Source organism: Nyctereutes procyonoides, unplaced genomic scaffold (assembly GCF_905146905.1).
Source record: "Nyctereutes procyonoides isolate TBG_1078 unplaced genomic scaffold, NYPRO_anot_genome, whole genome shotgun sequence".
Taxonomy (NCBI): Eukaryota; Metazoa; Chordata; class Mammalia; order Carnivora; family Canidae; genus Nyctereutes; species Nyctereutes procyonoides.
In genome coordinates this window covers 45,761,628-45,780,970 of record NW_026575051.1, presented here as the reverse complement: position 1 = coordinate 45,780,970, position 19,343 = coordinate 45,761,628, and the positions used below count along the sequence as shown (strand labels likewise).

Genomic DNA, 19,343 nt, shown 5'->3' with positions numbered 1-19,343 from the left:
TGTGTCTCTGTCTCTCTGTCTCTCTGTCTCTCTGTCTCTCTCTCCCTCTCTCTCTGCCTCTCATGAATAAATAAATAAAATCTTAAAAAAAAAGAATTGGGTAAAAAGAGAGAGAGAACTAATCACTAGGTAAAGCTAATATACAGAAACCAAAATATTAATTCACTTTTGCAAAATTGACAAGACTAGAATATCCTTTATTATATACATTAGCGCATGGGTACTTTTAAGTGTACTTAATCCTTGTTTATTAAAATTGTATTTTGGGGCACTGTGGGGATGGAAGGCGAGCGCCGGGCTCCTCGGGCACGCTCCTGCGGCCTCCCGGCTGGGGGCGCCCCAGCACCAAGCCCGGGGGTCAACGCCCCCCTCCCGGGCCGCAGCGCCCCCCCCCCCCCGCTGCCGCGGGCTGAGGTGCTGGACCTGGACGAGGACGAGGACGACCTGGAGGTGTTCAGCAAGGATGCCTCATTGATGGACATGAATTCCTTCAGCCCTATGATGCCAACATCTCCTCTGTCGATGATAAACCAAGTCAAATTTGAATATGAACCAGATTTGAAAGATCTCTTCATTACACTTGATGAACCTGAAAGCCATGTTACTACAATTGAAACTTTCATTACTTACAGGATTATTACTAAGACATCTCGTGGGGAATTCGACTCCAGTGAATTTGAAGTTAGGAGACGTTATCAAGATTTCCTTTGGTTGAAAGGAAAACTTGAAGAAGCACACCCTACTCTGATTATTCCACCATTGCCTGAGAAGTTTATTGTGAAAGGAATGGTGGAACGCTTTAATGATGACTTCATCGAGACACGCAGGAAGGCATTGCATAAATTCCTGAACCGAATTGCTGATCATCCAACTTTAACATTTAATGAAGACTTCAAAGTGTTTCTTACTGCACAAGCTTGGGAACTCTCTTCGCACAAGAAGCAAGGGCCTGGATTACTCAGCCGGATGGGGCAGACAGTCAGAGCTGTTGCAATGTCAATGAGAGGGGTGAAAAGCCGCCCAGAGGAGTTCATGGAAGTGAATAACTTTATTGAAAGATTTAGCCAGAAAAAAAAAATTGATAGATAAAATATCTCAGAGAATTTACAAGGAAGAAAGGGAATATTCTGATGAAATGAAAGAATATGGCCCGATTCATGTTCTGTGGTCAGCATCAGAAGAAGATCTGGTTGATACTCTAAAGGGGGTTGCCAGCTGCATTGACAAATGTTGTAAGGCCACTGAGAAGCGGATGTCTGGACTCTCAGAGGCCCTGCTTCCTGTAGTACATGAATATGTACTTTATAGTGAAATGTTAATGGGTGTTATGAAAAGGAGAGACCAAATACAAACAGAACTGGATTCCAAAGTGGAAGCTTTGACATATAAAAAGGCAGATACTGATCTGCTTACAGAAGAGATTGGAAAACTTGAAGATAAAGTGGAATGTGCTAATAATGCCCTGAAAGCAGATTGGGAAAGATGGAAACACAATATGCAACATGATATCAAGTCAGCATTTACAGATATGGCTGAGGAGAATATCCACTATTATGAACAGTTTCTTGTTTTGGAAGGATTTGAATTTTTCAAAAGCACCTGCTGGAGAAACTAAAATGAAGATTCATCAGCTTGGCCAAACTCAGACTTGTAGTGGGATTCAAATCTGATAAGGGTGCCTTGCCACATGGGAATCCTTCCTTGCATCACAGACTGACCTCCATATGGAAGAAACCTCAGAAGATAAACCTGAATCCCATTGAGAACATCTGTGTGATCTTTGGGAGACAGCATCTATTAACCAAAGTTATTCTTTCTGGATGGGCAGTGTCCTTGACGAGGTGGATGAAAAACATTTTACACTATCTGGAAAACCAACAGCTAGAAACTCAGGTATTCCAGATAATTGATATGAATTTGGAAATTAGTTTTTATTTTAAATTTATGTGCCGGGCAGCCCCGGTGGCTCAGCAGTTTAGCGCCGCCTGCAGCTCAGGGTGTGATCCTGGAGACCCGGGATCGAGTCCCGCGTCGGGCTCCCTGCATGGAGCCTGCTTCTCCCTCTGCCTGTGTCTCTGCCTCTCTCTCTCTCTCTCCTCTCTGTGTATTCTCATGAATAAATAAATAAAATCTTTGAAAAAAAAATAAATAAATAAATTTATGTGCCAATAATTACATATAGAAATTTTTTGCCCAGATATTTGTTTGTGGAACATGTCATTTTAAATATATTATGAAGACTCAATTTTAATAAAAAGTTTAATATGAAAAAATGTAAAATAAAATAAATAAAATAAAATATAATAAAATAAAATGAAATGAAATAAAATAAAATAAAATAGTATTTTGGGACTCCTGGGTGGCTTGGCGGTTGAGCATCTGCCTTTGGCCCAGGACGTGATCCCGGGTCTGGGGATCGAGTCCTGCGTCAGGCCCTGCATGGAGCCTGCTTCCCCTCTGCCAGTGTCTCTGCCTCTCTCTGTGTGTCTCTCATGAATAAATAAATAAAATATTTTTAAAAAATTAAAATAAAATAGTATTTTATGTGTAAATTTTATTCAGGGTCCCAACAGAAAACATATGGGTAATTTGAGAGAAGTTCAATAAATAAGCTTTATAAGATGGGCACGATGAAGGAAAACCAAGAAGATAGAAAGTATACTATGCTAATTAAGCTTTACTACCCTTGCTTCTAAAGGGGCAAGAGAAGAAAGAGAAGATGAAGTGGGCCACTTTAAAAGAAGCTAGCCCTTTAGTGGAGGCCAACAGCAACTCCCTCTTCACTCTGATCTCCTGCTGGAGTTCCCTATTGGCCCAAACCAATGGAAAACCAGAGGTCAAGGAATTCATTAGTGCATTTAATTCCACTACTAGGTATTTACCTTAAGAAAACATAAACACTAATTCAAACATTTATACACACACACACACACACACACACACACACCTCCATTTACTGTAGCATTATTTAAAATAGCCAAGATATGGAAGCAACCCAAGTGTCCATCAATAGATGAATGGATAAAGAAGATATGGCATATATACACACAATGGAATATTAGCCATAGAAAAGAATGAGATCTTGCCATTTGTAACATGGATGGACCTAGAGGATATTAGGCTAAGTGAAATAAGTCAGAGAAAGACAATTACCACACAATTTCACTTATATGTGGCATCTAAAAAAATAAACCAACAAAAATGCAAAAACAGAGCCATAAATACAGAGAATAGACTGATGGTTGCCAGAGGGAAGGCGGGGGGGGGATTGGGAGATAGGCAAAATGGGTAGAGTAAGGAATACAGGTTTCCAGTTATGGAATGAGTAAGTCATCAGGATGAAAAGTACAGCACAGGGAATACAGTCAATGGTGTTGTATGGTGACAGATGGTAGTTACTTGTCATGAGCATAGTATTACATGTAGACTTGTTGAATTACTATGTTGTGTACCTGCAACTAGTGGAAGATTACATTTCAATTTTTTTAAAAAGAGAGATGGTTGTAGCACTCCCAGATTTTACATCCTCTATGCTCAATATGCAATAGGACTTTTTCTCGACAGTTGGATAAAAAAAGTCAAATCTGACTTTCACTAGCTCAAACTGGGTTGTTTCTACCTGCAGACCAATCAGTGTAGCCAGGTGGATTGGAGTGGTTAAGCCAATCAGGCTCTACCCTAGAGCTTAGAATGACCAACTGCATCCAAATAGTATGAGCTGAGAGTAAATGAAAGATGGATCCACAAATAATTAAGAGAACTTGGAAAAGGATCACTGGGGATGCCAGGTGGCCAAAAATGATAAATTTGTAGTACAAATCCCAAATGCGTATCTCTACCCTTCAGCTTTCTCCCAAATTCTAAGTTTGTTTATTCAATTACATACTTGGTATTTTGTATAGGATGTCTCCAAACATCTCAAACTTTTATTTTTTTTTAAGATTTATTTATTCATCACACACACACACACACACACAGAGGCAGAGACACAGGCAGAAGCAGAAGCAGAAGCAGGCTCCATTCAGGGAGCCCGACATGGGACTTGATCCCGGAACTCCAGGATCACACCTTGGGCCAAAGGCAGGTGCTAAACCGCTGAGCCACCCAGGGATCCCCACATCTCAAACTTGAAATGTCCCAAACTGAACCAGCTACAGAAAACAGGCCTGGAAATGGAGTGCTCCCTTTGTTCTTTGTTGTAGCTCCCAAATTCTATCCCCACTCTCTTCTTGCCAAAGTCCCATAATCTTTAAAGTAGGCCAATAGATTTTAACACTAGCTTCTTGTCCTTGTTACTGTCTCTTTCAAACCCCTGCATCACATCCCTTCTTCGCTGACGACTCTAGCACCTATTTCACAGTCTTTATTACCACCAACTACTCATCACTTACAGTGTCCACAGTGATGATTCACCTAATACCTTACATTCTGTTTCTCAACCTCCTTGCATCCAATGATCATTTCATTCTTCCAGCTCAACTACCCACTCCTTTGGTAACACTGTTAAATTTGGTAACACAGTAAATTGTCTTTACCAATAATTATACTACCTCTAAAATCTCAAAATCTAGAACCCTATTCTCTAATGCTCCCACTTCCTGTCATTTCTAGTCTTCTCACTGCAGCTCTTCCTTGGACTTCATGAAATCTCCAGTCCACAGACACCATCACTTCCTCACTACAAATCATCCCCTTACCCAGTTTATATTTCCTTGTTTATTGTTCAAACCATTTCCTTCAAAACACTCTTAACTCTTCTAGTCCTTTCTTACCTCGTTATCTTGCTTGGCAAAACTTGAACCCTAATTAATTCCATATATTCCATACCTGCACCCAAGTGTCTGAATATTTCTAGAAAAGGAAAGCTTTAAGCTTTCCTTAAGACTTTATTCATAATAAATTTATGGCCATAAATGTCATGGGCACAGGACTCTGGCAACCAATCCTACTTCACTTACTTGTTCTGCCTTTTTTTTTTTTTTACTGTGCATACTGACAATTTCACATATCCTTTCTCCTAAACCTCTTGTACCTCATTATTTCCCATTCTCAGTTGATGACTTTGCCTCATGAGTATTTGAGAAAATTCAAACAAGGAGTCAGGACCTGCATTATCTATACCTATACTTCCCGCCATGGAGCAAGTGACATCTCTTGCTTACTACCAGAAGTAGCAGCCCCAGGATATCAACCACTGCATGATTTGCAAATATCAGGATCACCAAGAAATATGACTCACACAGGCACTGGATCTAACACTTTACTCACACAAGCAGAGCAAAATCAGCCTCAATAATGAGCATCTGTTCCCCACGGCCAGCGCATCTTGCCCCACAGTTAATGCACAGATGATCTGCACAAACCCTTCCTGTGCTGCAGGTGAAGGATCCCCATCTATCCCTGCCAGGAACATGTATAGCAGTGGGGTTGGCCAGGTGCCATAAGATGCACACACTTTAAGCATAACAAAGAAGTACGGGATCCCTGGGTGGTGCAGCGGTTTGGCGCCTGCCTTTGGCCCAGGGCGCGATCCTGGAAACCCGGGATCGAATCCCACATCGGGCTCCCGGTGCATGGAGCCTGCTTCTCCCTCTGCCTATGTCTCTGCCTCTCTCCCTCTCTCTGTGACTATCATAAATAAATAAAAATTTTAAAAAAATTAAAAAAAAAACAAAGAAGTACATATCGAATCAGGAACAGGGAAAGATATTCCTAAACAAATCTATATGCCCAGCACAGGGTATGAGGGCCTATCTCCATGTAAGGAAATGTTCCAGACCCAAGGCACACTGCTGTGCAGCCACACAAGGGTCAAAAGACTGCATGACTGCCTTTCCCAATGGTCCATCCCCCAACCATTGTTCAGCTGCTTAAATAGCAGATACAGTGCAAAAATCTCGTAGGACCACTGTCTGCCCAAATTTGGAGATAGAGTGGAGTCTAATGGGGCCCCTGAAAAATCCATAGATGCAGTTTGTCTGCACAGCCTACCTGTCATTTTGAGACAGAACCAAACGCAGGGTGATGATCAGGCCTTTCCTTGAGGATGGTCCCTAATTAGGAACCCCAAGCGCCTGGATTAAGCCAACTAAGGAATTAAAAAAATAAGTCTGGGAGGGACTGCAGGTATATAGTTCAATAATCACCGCACCTGAGCATGGATGTTCTTTAGTTTTTACCTTACCTGAATTATTGATATATACACAAGAGTTGTTGGCGTTCATACCAATGCCTCACTGTTCTGCCAACAGATAGTCAAGGCTATTGTTATTCATCCCTACCTTAGCTAGTGAATCCTGTTGGTTTTCGATAGCTTGGGGTCTGAGTCATTCTGTACCAGTCAGGACATCACAATGGAAACATGAGATTAGGACCTTAACCTCTAATTTGGAGGGGCTTCTCTCTACCACATAGCATGGGTGTAATTCTTCTATAGGAATCTCATTTATTTCTGTTTTATCTATCCAGTTTTACCAACCAAAGCCATATTGCTCTGTGGATCAACCCTGCTCTTTTTTTCCCACCTTTATAATCTCTTGAATTCCCCTTTTGGCCCTATGGACATGGATTCCCCTTGTTTTCTATCTGAAGCCATTGAAATCAGTTTATTGTTTTTATCCTAAGCAAGACTTTTCAGTGGAGCTTTTCCATTGCTTCCCCCACAGTCATTTCAGAGACAACGGTAGTGATAGCCCAGTCTTCCACTGGGAAGGGCCCTGTTGCATGAAGGCCTCTAATTCATCATCCATGTCCCAGCGGCAGGGTCATATAATCAATTACCTAAGGCTTTTACTGAAATGAGGGCTTTAAGAATGACTTTCCAGGAGTCTTAGTCTTAGGGGACTCCTCATAGTTGGGAATACTATTCTCATACTTCTTGCAGTCTACGTCAAGAGTGACACGAGGGGCACCTGGGTGGCTCAGTGGTTGAGAGTCTGCCAATGGCTCAGGTGTGATCCCAGAATCCTGGGATGGAATCCTGCATCAGGTTGACTGCAGGGAGCCTTCCTTCTCCCTCTATGTCTCTGCCTTTCTCTGTGTGTCTCATAAATGAATAAATAAAATCTTAAAAAAAAAAAAAAGAGTGACATGGACTTACCTCTGTCCTGTCGGTTGCCCTATTCGATATAGGCAAAAAATGCACTGCAGCAAGGGATCCGTGGTTAGCTTAGATGGCACCACTCAGCCTAAGACATTGGGTCTGCAAGGCCTTCTCATCAAACAGGGGCACCAACCAAGCTGCACAACTCCCTTGGCCTCTGTCCATATCTTTCAGTTTTTGCTTTTCACTCTCCAAAAAGGACCTCATCAACTTCATTTTCAGCAACACCACTGGTGGATTGCATTTAGCGAAAACAAGTCCAACCTGGATCAAGCAGAGCTTCCTTCATAGGGGCCTTTGATTTCTCTTTGGTGTCATCTGCAGCTTCTGGCATGCGGGAGTTAGAGGACAGTGTGGGAGTGTGAAGGTGGCCAGAAACCAGGTTAATTTTCCATGTAATTTCTTGCATTTCTGCCCTTATCCATAATACCAGTTTATCCTGTTGACAAGGAAATTGTGTACATTTCATTTATTCCCATTCAGCCAGAGAGAGCCCTGTACTCAGTCAGCCCATCATCCCCCCCAGGGGGCTGACACTACCCTGGAATGGCTGGACTGATGAACACCAAGCATCTGCACCATGCACTAACACTGTTGTTGACCTTGCTCACTGCACTAAACTGTTGAGTAACTAACACCTGTTGCCAACCACTAGGAAAAGCAATAGCAAGATGTCAGCCTACTGCAGAGTTTGCAGGTGTTGGTGTTGCCAAGAAAGACATGACTCACACAGACACTGGATGGAATAAGACTTTATTCACAGAGAAGAGATCAAGAAAAATGAGCTTCAATAGTGACTGCCAGTCCTTCATGGCCAGTGTATATTGCCCTGAAGATGAATGACACAGGGAAGTGGTCTGTCCTCAATCCTTTTATGCGGCAGGTGAAGAATGTTTTCCCCTTCCCACCAAGGAATAGATATAACAATTGGGTTAGCCAGGTGCCATATGACGCACATGCTTTAAGTAAAACAAAGAGGTACATATCAAATCCTGAATAAGGAAAGATAGTCCCAGACAAGTCCATATGCCCAGCGCAGGCTGTTAGGACTTCTTATCTCCATGAAAGAAAATGTTCCAGGCCCAAGGCACACTCCTATACAATTATGCAAGGGTCAATGGGCTATAAGCAACTGCCTTCCCCAACAACTGCTTTTTCTTTTCACAGATGAAACAGATGAAGTGTTCCTCTTCCAATCAAAGACCTCCATCTGTAGTCTGGAAAGGATCTCCCCTTGTCTTCTCAAAGATTTTGCTCCTACAACTTTCGCCTTAAAAAGCAGTCCCTTGGGACAGCAGAGTGGCTCAGTAGGTTAAGCAACTGCCTTCAGCTCAGGTCATGGTCCCGGACTCCTGGGATTGAGCACTACAGCTGGCTTCCTGCTTAGGGGAGGGATTGCTTCTCCATCTCCCCCTGCCATTCCCCTCACCACCACCCCCATGCTCTCTCTCTCACTCTCACTCTCTTAAATAAATAAAATCTAAACAAACAAACAAAACCAGTCCCTTGACCTTATGACACTCTCCAGCTTACTGACCCATTTCTGCCTTCTCATCTCATTTTCTCTTCAATCCGGTTTCCATCATCACTATTTCGCTGAGACTGTTCACAAGATCACCAGTGATCTTCATGTTGCCAAATCCAATGGTCATTTCTGTTATCGTACCTGACCTTTCAGGAGCATTCCAAATGTTTTATCTCTCTCTCTCTCTCTCTCTCTCTCTCTCTCTCTCTCTCTCTTCACTTCATTTCTGAGATATCACACTCTCTAGTTTTACCCCGAATGGGGTCTCCTTTGCTGGCACGTCCTTTTCTACTAGAACTCTAAACTAAGCAGTGCACCAGGGTTCTGCTCTGTCCTAGGCTATCTCCTATTTATACTCTTTCCCTGATGATCTCAGTGTCATGCTTTAAATATCTTACTCATGCCAATGACACTCAAGCCCTGACCTCTCCTCTGAACTTTAGACTCATGTATTAAACTATCCTTGACATTTCCACATATACAAGATTTTCCCCTAATTTAAGCTCTTTATTTCATGAACTTAACACTTTATTATTTCACAGAGTACTGACAAGATTTTCAATTCACAATTGTCTGTTCTGCAATCAAACCTAGAGTTTACTGGCTAGTTCAGTCTAGAAATTGGAAAAAAAGAACATTATACTAAGATTCTTTAATTCTAATTTTTGAAGTCCAATTTTTTTTTTCTGCTTTAGAATAATCATGCTGGGATCCCTGGGTGGCTCGGTGGTTTAGTGCCTGCCTTTGGCCTGGGGCGTGATCTTGGAGTCCTGGGATCGAGTCCCACGTCAGGCTCCCTGCATGGAGCCTGCTTCTCCCTCTGCCTATGTCTCTGCCTCTCTCTCTGTTTGTCTCTCATGAATAAATAAATAAAATCTTAAAAAAAATAGAATAATCATGCTTATACTACTTAACATGGCATACATACATCTACCATGATTTAAGCAAAAGTTGTTATACCAAACTTTATTCTCATCCATTATCTACCCAGAGCTTTGTGTATATTGAAATGTTTTCAAAAGTGGTCTACTGTAGGATATCTGCACACACTATGGTACTGGTTCTAGGCTACTGCAGTTGGCCTTTCTCTTCCCACACTTGTTCTTGCACAAAACTTTAATCATCCTCTCTACATTTATTTGCCCAATGGTCCTTCTCTAGCCCTGACTTTTCTCTTGGGCTTCATCTCTACAGTTCTGATGATCCATTGGATATGTAACTCAATGCAAAATGCATCTTCTTTTGTATTCTCCGTAATCAATAACTTCTGACTTCCCTCTTCCTCTCAACGGAGTCGCAGTTCTCTTGGCTGCCCAGGCTCCACTCCACTCCCACATCTCATCATCATATCCTATTATTTCTTCCTTCAATACAGTAATATCATGCCTTTGTGACATTATGAATTTGAGGAAAGACAGACTTGGGAATGTTAGTTAACTGAGATCTCTATGCCTCACTTTGTCCATCTCTAATGCAAGATTAAAACTATATATCAGGATTATTCTGAAGACTACATGACTAGGGAAGCCTGGGTAGCTCAGCAGTTGAGCGCTTGCCTCCGGCCCAGGGCATTATCTGAAGTTCTAGGATTGAGTCCCACGTCAGGCTCCCTGCATGGAGCCTGCTTTTCCCTCTGCCTATGTCTCTGCCTCTCTCTCTGTCTTTCATGAATAAATAAATAAAATCTTTTAAAAAAAGAATATTAGATATTTTTCAGCTCTCCAAGTAATTCATTTTTTTTTCATTTTTTTTTTAAAGATTTTATTTACACATGAGAGATACAGAGCAAGAGAGAGAGAGGCAGAGGGAAAAGCAGGCTCCATGCAGGGAGCCCAACGTGGGACTCTATCCTGGGTCTCCAGGATCAGGCCCTGGGCTGCAGGCGGCGCTAAACCGCTGTGCCACCGGGGCTGCCCTCTCCAAGTAATTCAATTGATAAGGCAAGGTATGGAATCATTGTTGTTTGTTTGTTTGTTTAAGAATTTTTTTAAAAGGTTGTATTTATTTATTTGACAGAGAGAGAGAGTGAAAGAGCACAAGCACAGGGAGCCTCAGAGGGAGCGGGAGCCCCAACGCAGGGCTTAATCCCAGGACACTGGGGGGATCATGACCCTAGCTGAAGGCAGACATTGAAGAAATCGTTTTATACGGCTTTTGCCGAGGTGATTTTGATAGTCTGCCACACAGCAGTGATTCAAAGAAAACAGAATAATAGTTTTCAATTTCGATGTGTAATAACTGCCATCCCATAAAGTCGTATGTATGGTTTTCAATTAGCAAAACACTCTTCAAAATATAAACACAACAGGACCATTGGGGGGAATGGAAGGATAGTGGGGACAATTAAGTAGTATCTATCACAAACTTAAGTGACTCACTTCTAGAAATGGATCTTGCAGATCTCACAAGCTCATTACACCTGAAATTCACATCAGCAGAATGTGAAAGTGAAAAATTGAAAACTGAGGAAATAAATTATGATACATCAACTGAATACTATGCAGACTATAGACAAGAGTAAGTTCGTCTATATATACTGACACAGAAAGATATCTAATTTATGAGGGGGCAAGGCAAGTTGCAGAAAAGTATACAGATCTTATCTGTACATACGAAGTATGAAAAAATACATATATTTGTATATGCAGAGAGAGTAAAAATCTATTATAGTGGTTACTGTTAACAGTGGGGAGATTCTCACTGATATGGAAAGGGACTTTTTGCTTTTTATATCCTTCTGTACCATTTTGGTTTTTTCACTATGAGCAACATGCAAATTTACATTCACATTACAAAATACTGTTTAAAAATCTGCATAAGACCTAGCCAACTAAGTACCTCATCATTTAGGTTCCTGGTACAGAAATTTGCTCTTCACTATTTTCTCTTAATCTGCAGTTTGGTCTTTAATTTTCTAAAAGGCCTCCACATATATTCTTCTGTTCCTTCAACCAGTCGTTACCGACAACCTACTTCATACCAGACAGAGAGCACTGTTCTAAGGCAAACAATGAAGAGCAGACACAAAATCAAAATCGCGTGCTCCTTACACGTGGGTAGGACGATACGCCCACACGTAAATAATAATTAGAATTGAGAGCCACGAAGATCTGAATTTTCAAATGCTAGAATGTTCAAATGTCATGTGTGCTTGTGTGTGCCTATACACGTCCTCGCTCACACATACCAATTAACACAATCATCGCTACTGAATTAAGAGTCGTTTGTATATAGTATTCGGGGATATTTGACTTTCTCTTGCATTCATTATAACGGACTTAGCACAAAGAAATCAAAAACAGTTAAGACTCTGTGTTGTCCGAATTTAGGCAAATTAGGTGCTTCAGGGCCTCAGCCTAAAGGGGTATTTACCTCTCGGGCTGGCTGTCTCGGGGACAATTCTAGGTGCCGATCGGGGAACCCACCGCAGGGCCTGGCGCAAGCACGCGCGGGGTGGGGCGGCCGGGGGCGGCCGGGGACGCCCGCGCCGGGGCGCACCTGGGCCGCGCGCACCGCGGCCGGCCCGCTCTCCCGGGGCGCGCGGTACTCCCGCCGGGGGCCGCAAGAGAAATGCGGCGCTTCCACCAATTTTTTCACCCGAGCGCTCCTGCGCCCCAATTTCTCTCTCCGGGCGTGCGGGGCCACAGCGCCCGCCAGCTCCTGAGGCGCCGGCTGGGCACCAACCCCCGCCCAGGGCCGGCCATGTGCTGAGGCCGCCCTGCGCGGCAAGACTCAAGTCCACTCCCGGGCCCGAGCCGGCCAATCTGTCCTGGGCAAACCTGGGCCGGAGCAGGCGGCAGTTTCGCCTCCCAGCTGCAGCAGTTGGTTTGAATTCTGGCGCCACTCCCGCGCCACGTAGAGCCGGACTCGGAAGCGACAGATCGCCGCGCGCAGCGGGCGCGCACGGGCCCTGGGCGAGCGTGCAGTGGGCGGGCGGACTACGCGCGCACCACGCCCCGGAACCAGCCTCCCCCGCCCCCCGAGAGAAAAAAGCCGCCGCGCGCGCTCCCGCGCTCTCCTCTCAGGAAGCGGCCACGCCCCGCTCTCTCCCTCGTCCAATAGGCGCGAGAGGGCGGGGCGGCCTCGGTCTGGCTCCGGAGAGGCTATAAAAGGAACTGCTGGCGGCGCAGCTCGGTCTTTTGCGTCCGGACTTGGGAGGCGCTGCTTCGGTGGAAGGTGAGTGGGCACCGTGGGCGAGGCCTTTGGCGGGTGGGCTGGGAGCGGGCTGCGGTTCGCTGCGGCGCTGTGAGGTCTCGGACAGCTGTGCTTAGAGTGCTGTGGCTCGGGGAGCTGCACGTGGGAAGCACGCAGCCGGGCCGCCACGTGGTGTGCGCGGTGGCGGCGGCGCCAGGCTTCGAGCTTAGGCGTGCGGAGGCTGGTGCTGAGGGCCACGAGCTCTGCGCGCGGCCTTGCTGAGGCGCGCCGACACCCGACTGGCCGAACCTGGGCAGCGAAGGGATGACGACCGGATTCCCCATGATTTGGGCCAGGGAGTTAGGTCTACGTTGAAAATAAGAGGCCTTTACTACTAAGACGAGTGTCCCTTTATCGTCGCAAATCTAAAGGTTACTTGAAAAAATGGGCGGTCCCGGACCTTGTCTGAGATGGAGTTGTACTGTGCCCAGGTGGCGCTGTGTGCAAGGCAGCTTAGTCAAAGAGGCAGGGTTCTAGTGCTGAAAACCTCCAACTGACAGTCGGTGAGAATGCTTAGTTTTCAAAATATTGGTCCTCTGCAGGAACAATGGCTCTCGGTGGCGTAATGAAGCTGCTCTCTGAAGATGTTGAGGTAAGTACGGTGGAGAGCTTCGTTTTTAAATGGAAGTAAACCTGTTGATACGCAGGAAAAGATGATGCAGCATCTGGAATTTTGCTTCTTAATAGATGCAAAGGAAAACAACAACAAAACACGTGAGAGAGTATTTGCTGGGATGTTACTTGGTCGAAACCTGACAGTCTTAACACAGGTATGTGTTGGGCCAATACTTGAATTCAGTAGGTTTACTCCGTAATGTGGATTAAATGAAAATTTTTTTCTTGTCCTTGAACAGCTTCCTGGGGACTGATAATAATGGACCTATAGATGTCACTGACTAGCAACCTCATTTTAAAGTAAGTTGTGTGGTGTACGAGATAACACTATAGTGTTTCCAGCACCGTATTTACCTTATAACATGCCTTTGGCTGATGGTTAATTTCACCGTTCTATAATGAATTCTGGTCTAATCAATGATGAAACCTATCCCGAAGCTGACCACCTGAAGAAAAGCATATACGGATTCGGCTTCTGAGATACGACCAGAATAAAATCTGTTCTGTTGTCCGGATTTTATAACAGTTCTGTTAAGTTACAAATGTTGTAGGGGGAAAACTGCTACCTCACAATGATGTATTGGTGGGTTTTTGTTTTTCTTTGCCAACAGTGTGGGGTCGCTGTCTGCCCATGGAAAGAGGCCAGTTTGCTGGAACCTTCCGAAGGTGTAACCCATTCCTGTGAGTGGAGTTTTTTGACATTTGGTCATTGTTTTGTCCTTGGTCTTAGTCTATGATGATCTTATCCCGAACCTGAATACATGTTGAGAAAACCAATACGGATCTGGCTTCTGAGATAGACCATTATAAGGACAAAGATATTTTTTTAATTCTTTCGCTCTTCTGATGTGGATCGTCTTGTAAATCTCAAATGTTTTTCCTTTTCTAGGGCTAATGCCACGAGATTTACTTGTATGAAAAACTGATGAAGAACAGCTCCTTTTACTGATACTGAAAGAAAACTTACAAATCAAGACAATATATTGATTTTTTTTTTAATTTTTGTAAGTAGATAATAAAGCAGCATCTAATCTAATGTATCCATAAGAAGCAATTCCTGGGTGGCTCAGTCGGTTAATTGTCTGCCTTCAGCTCAGGTCATGATCCCAAGGCTCTGGGATCAAGTCCATCAGGCTCCGTGCTCCGTGCTCCAAGGGGAGTCTGCTTCTCCTGCTGCTTGTTCTTTGTCAAATAAAATCTTTTCAAAGTAAATGATTGTAATTAAAACAGAGTCAAAATTTATGCTGAATATTGTGGGGAAAATCCATAGGTTTTTATGGGGAGATGACAGTATCACAGGATAAATAGAAATGTTAACTTTATGTGGGGTACTGAGTATTACTGGGTTAATGGTGAACAAAATGGAGAGACTGCCTATTGGAGAGAAACACGCCAGTTATCAAATGATCCGTCTGATTACTGAATCCTGAAATATTAGGTCTTGATGCAGTTGTCATTGAAAGGAACCACAAAATGGGAAATGTGGAATACTAAAAATGAGCACAGCCTAACAATTATGGGTCATGGGGGAAGATTGCTGATAGAATCTGAGTTTAAGCTAGTCAAACATTGCACAGAATGGATTTAGTGTAGATCATAATAGCATCTGATCTAACCAAGATGGTCAGGCCATGCAGGATCATTTTCCCTAAATAGCTGCATGAATAAGTTGTTCCCAAACCCATATGTGTCAGTCAAAATAATAGGTTTTTTTTTTTTCTCAGCTTATGATGGACTACCTTTTTCCTAAAATTGCCTACCTTAGTAAAAATTAAATTTTGGCCCCATGCAGTTTAGACAGAAGAGGCTCATGAGCCTAGCAAGCATGCTGGTTTAGTGGGCAGGTACATAGTGAATTTGCTCAAGTATTAAAATGGTGCACAAAATACTCATTGGAGCTACAGTAAAATTTTACTAAGGTTATTACTTCCACCACCAAGTATTCTGGGTCCCTGCACACTATTAGAGGTGGTGAGGAATTGGAGTGACCAATGTGGTCACTTTAAAATGGAAAAATCTGCTTTTTGCAAGTTGTCTGCAGAAAATACAGACCAGATTTGATAAGTTTGAGAAACCTAATTGAGACCCCAGGGTGTGGTACCTTTAATGAGGCGTTAAGGCTTGATGAAATCCAGCAATTGGAAAAGCTACTTGGCATAAGTAATATCTTGATATTACGAAAAGAAATGTGGAAAGCTGTGTTGCCTTACCACCACCAATCATTTAGAAAGACTGGATCAATGGTACAATGTATATAAAAATGGAGTAGTTGAGCAAAATATTAGGTGCTGAAATTAAAATTCCTCAATGCTATAAAATGTCTTCTAGATCAAAGTTCTGGGTTAGTAACCTTGTTAGTTGCATGTATCATTCAAAAAAAATGCATCTGTATATGTAAGCCAGTGTGTTAAGATCAGTTTCAGTCATCAAAGTATCTTAAGTACCTAGATACCATAGTTACCTACTTGGACTTGTTTGCATAATAAATTTTAGGTGGACAATGAATGATAAAAAAGATTGGGGGTCTGCGGGAAATTTTCAGGAAAAGTGTCTACCCTTTTGTCAAAGCTGGCAAACATCACTTCAAAACAAGTTATGAAATAGACAATCTGCTTTGGAGCACTCTGACCTCTTTTCCTGCAGTTCCTTCTGTTTTTGTTCCTTTCCTTTGCAATCAGTCTGGTAATATGTCACATTTCTTCAGCTGATATGATCCAAATTAAATTAATTTGTGTATTGCACTGTTCAGGGCTCTGCTAAGGAGGCCAGAGGTGAAACCCTTCCTATGCTCTCTATATCTTAATAGTGGTCCAAAATGCCATGAAAATCAAAGGCAAGCAATGACGTTAAAAAGTACTGAGAGAAATACTCAAATGTGAGGACTATGAATTTTTAGGCATAAACATTTGAAGCAAAGATGGTACGCTCCAGAACCTGAGAGTGATGAATTGGGAATTTGGGTACCAATTGGGTGGTTAGATACGGGACAAATTAGATGGAGGATAAGGCTGAAGTGTATGGAGGCAACAAATGTAAAAAGCTAGGGTCATTTGAATTACCTAAAGTGACGTTTTCTTCAGTGGGAAGGCATATAGCAGAGAACTACATATTTAGTCCGTTTGATTCTGCAGAGTCCACACTTAAATGAGTCAGGACCACAAAGGTACGTAACATTTAGTGAAATTAAGTTTGAAAGCTTAAGATGTTACAATTAATCATCAGCTTCCATTTTAAAATTACTAATTGATTAAAGCTTCTAGTAGATTGGATGACATTTTTCATTCATAGAACAAAGGTCTTGGCTGTTAGATTCTATTAGCCTTCAGCTTTATGAATGCTACCATACCATGTAATACCTTTCTATTACCAAAGTAGGTAACTACTAGTTACGGCCAGGGACCTTAAGTTACCTGGATAAGGGACTTAACCCTTCTGAGCATATGTGCGACTTAATAGAGAACTTACTGGAGACTCCAAGCCTTAAAGACCTAAGGAATAAAGGAATATGGCTGTAATAGATGGATCTGCATGGTTAGGACTGATTTCAGAAGTTGAAAGCAAAATCTACATGTCTGGCTTTAGCTAAAAGGAATTCTTTTCTCCGCCTTCCACCATGCTTCCAGGTTATCTTCAAATATAGTAGGCTCAAACCTACCATTTGGTGCTTTCTAAAATTAGTTCTGTTGCCAGAAATCTAATATCCACTGCACTTGGCTTCCCAACGAAGTGCCCTCTGAATCGGTTATGCCCTCATAAATCCTTATTTGCCCAACCTGTGTGAAATCTTTTGCTTGTGCTCAGGTTTTTAACACCGCTTTCCCAGTTAGAATCTTTGTTTGAATTACAGCCTGCTAAGATAGTCTGCCTGCCTTTTGCTAGTCCTTCCTCCCTGGAGGTGACACTCTCCCATTTCTTCACAAAAGCTCAGTTCTAGATCCAAGTAGTACTCATAGCATAGTATAGTATTCATAATTGCCTGACGGAATATTGCCACTGCCTCTGGCCTTGCTCCACCTCACTGATGCTGCATATTTGGGTATGTACAGAGATCAGATCAAAGCACCAGATTAAGTTTTGGAAGCTTTATAGACTATCTTGGGATGGAAGGAGAGGGTGTCTTTCCAAAATGAGAACCAGAATCCTCAGGCTCATTCTCACAAGTCTTGGCTTCTTCCCTTTACCACTAGCACGGTACTGAAGTCCTGGCATGCCATGTGGCTGAGTTATAACAGGAAATAAGATTTAATCTTACAGAATCCCAATTTGAGTACAGTATAAACCAACCTATTTGGGAACTCTGTCTTAGTTATGCTTACTCAATTGATTCCAGTTCTCTTCAAAATAGTATTAATAATAGAAAAAACATTTCAGAATACTCAAAATTTATCATTTGAAGAAAGTAACATTTGCAAATACAGTGCATTGCTTTACTGAGGTCACTAAACTTTTGACATACCCTTGTGTCCTAACTATATAATTGGTGTGCAACAAATTGTACAGTTTTAAATGTATAGTTTGGTGAGTTTTTCCATTGATACACACCCATGAAATCATTACCACAATCAATAATGACTATCCATTTCTCCCAAAAGTGCTCTTATAGAGGCTTAATTCTGAACACCTTACATTTGAGATGGCATCTAATATCCAAGTGAAATTTTGAGTTAGGTAGAGAAGTATGAAGTTCAGGGAAGAGATCTGAGCTGGAGAAATAAATTTGGGAGTCATCAGCATGTGGTGGTGTATTTAAAGCTATAAGATTAGATGAGATCACCAAGGAGTGACTATAAATAGAGAAAAGAAGTGGTCCAAGAGTTGAGTCCTGGAACATTCCAAGATTAGGGGATTCCAGGTTTAGTTGAAATCCTGAAGATTGTTTTGTGCCAAGGGACAAAAATTGGGAAGCAGAAATCTGTTGTCAAGTCCAACTGCCATATCAAGAACAGAAACTAGATGGAAAAGGAGTTCTGGAATGAAAAGGGTGAAAACTAGCAAATAATTGGGGTCTAGGTAGGGCTGGAGATAGCCTTGATTTAATGCAGAGCCTTCGCATGGAAATTGGAGGAGTTAACATATGAGAACAACTTTGTAAAGTATCAGACAAAATAGTCCCCAGAAAAGAATGAGATAAGGAATTTAGGAAGTGTGATAGGGTTTTCATCAGACACTGTCTACTTTGAGAAGTGGAGTTGACTACAAACAAATTAGAGGTTTGTCTTAATAGTACTAAAGTGCCGACTGAGACTGAAAACTACCAATTTTAGTAGTTAATCAGCATAATTCACTATTCTCCTATGAGGCTTATCTGCTTGGGAGAAGAAAGCAGATCAGTGAATGCCTCCAAAATTAGGAATAAACTGGCCAGAAGGAGCAAAACAATGACAAGCCAAGAGAACTGAGGATGGAGGTTAAACTGTTAAATAAAACCTTGGGGACACCTGGGTGGCTCAGTGGTTCAACGTCTGGTTTTGGCTCAGGGTCCCTGCAGGGAACCTGCTTCTCCCTCTGCCTATGTCTCTGCCTCTCTCTGTGTGTCTCTCATGAATAAATAAATAAAATCTTTTTAAAAAAATTATTAACCTTGATCCAAGTCGATTAGGGGGAACAAAACAAGGGTCCCAAGTAAGACAGTCAGATATACCATGGAAAGACGCTGATGAAAACTGGGTAAAATAAGTTCCTCTCCAGTTACACTACAAAATGACCCACAGCATGTTGTATTCTGATTGTTGGTTTATTTCTCTCTGGCCCTAGAATGTGAAGTCTTTACAAGAAGAAACCGTGCACTTTAATCTCTTAAATTCTGCTTAAGACAGTGTAATGACTCCTATAAAAAATTGCCTAAGTGGAATTCAATTTGTATATTTAAGGTCGCAATGATGATGTGATTTAACCTCTCCAAAAGGG

The 19,343-nt window shown here is 42.5% G+C and overlaps 1 protein-coding gene, 1 long non-coding RNA gene and 2 other non-coding genes across 4 annotated transcripts; all 4 read left to right on the top strand.

Annotated features, from left to right (window-relative positions):
- The first annotated feature begins 279 nt into the window (after nt 1-279).
- Nucleotides 280-1,786, top strand: LOC129512711 (sorting nexin-7-like). Its single transcript, XM_055330242.1, is given in 3 exon segments — nt 280-1,068; nt 1,070-1,560; nt 1,676-1,786. Coding segments are annotated over 3 exon segments (1,368 nt in total). The 3' UTR covers nt 1,764-1,786.
- Nucleotides 1,787-12,763: 10,977 nt separating this feature from the next.
- On the top strand, nt 12,764-14,476 carry LOC129512765 (uncharacterized). The gene is made up of 6 exons (XR_008665093.1): nt 12,764-12,803; nt 13,364-13,413; nt 13,509-13,591; nt 13,676-13,736; nt 14,048-14,117; nt 14,326-14,476. It is a non-coding gene; the product is annotated as an uncharacterized LOC129512765 (long non-coding RNA).
- Nucleotides 13,849-13,918, top strand: LOC129513200 (small nucleolar RNA SNORD50). The gene has a single exon (XR_008665181.1). It is a non-coding gene; the product is annotated as a small nucleolar RNA SNORD50 (small nucleolar RNA).
- On the top strand, nt 14,165-14,234 carry LOC129513199 (small nucleolar RNA SNORD50). The gene has a single exon (XR_008665180.1). It is a non-coding gene; the product is annotated as a small nucleolar RNA SNORD50 (small nucleolar RNA).
- Nucleotides 14,477-19,343: the final 4,867 nt, after the last annotated feature.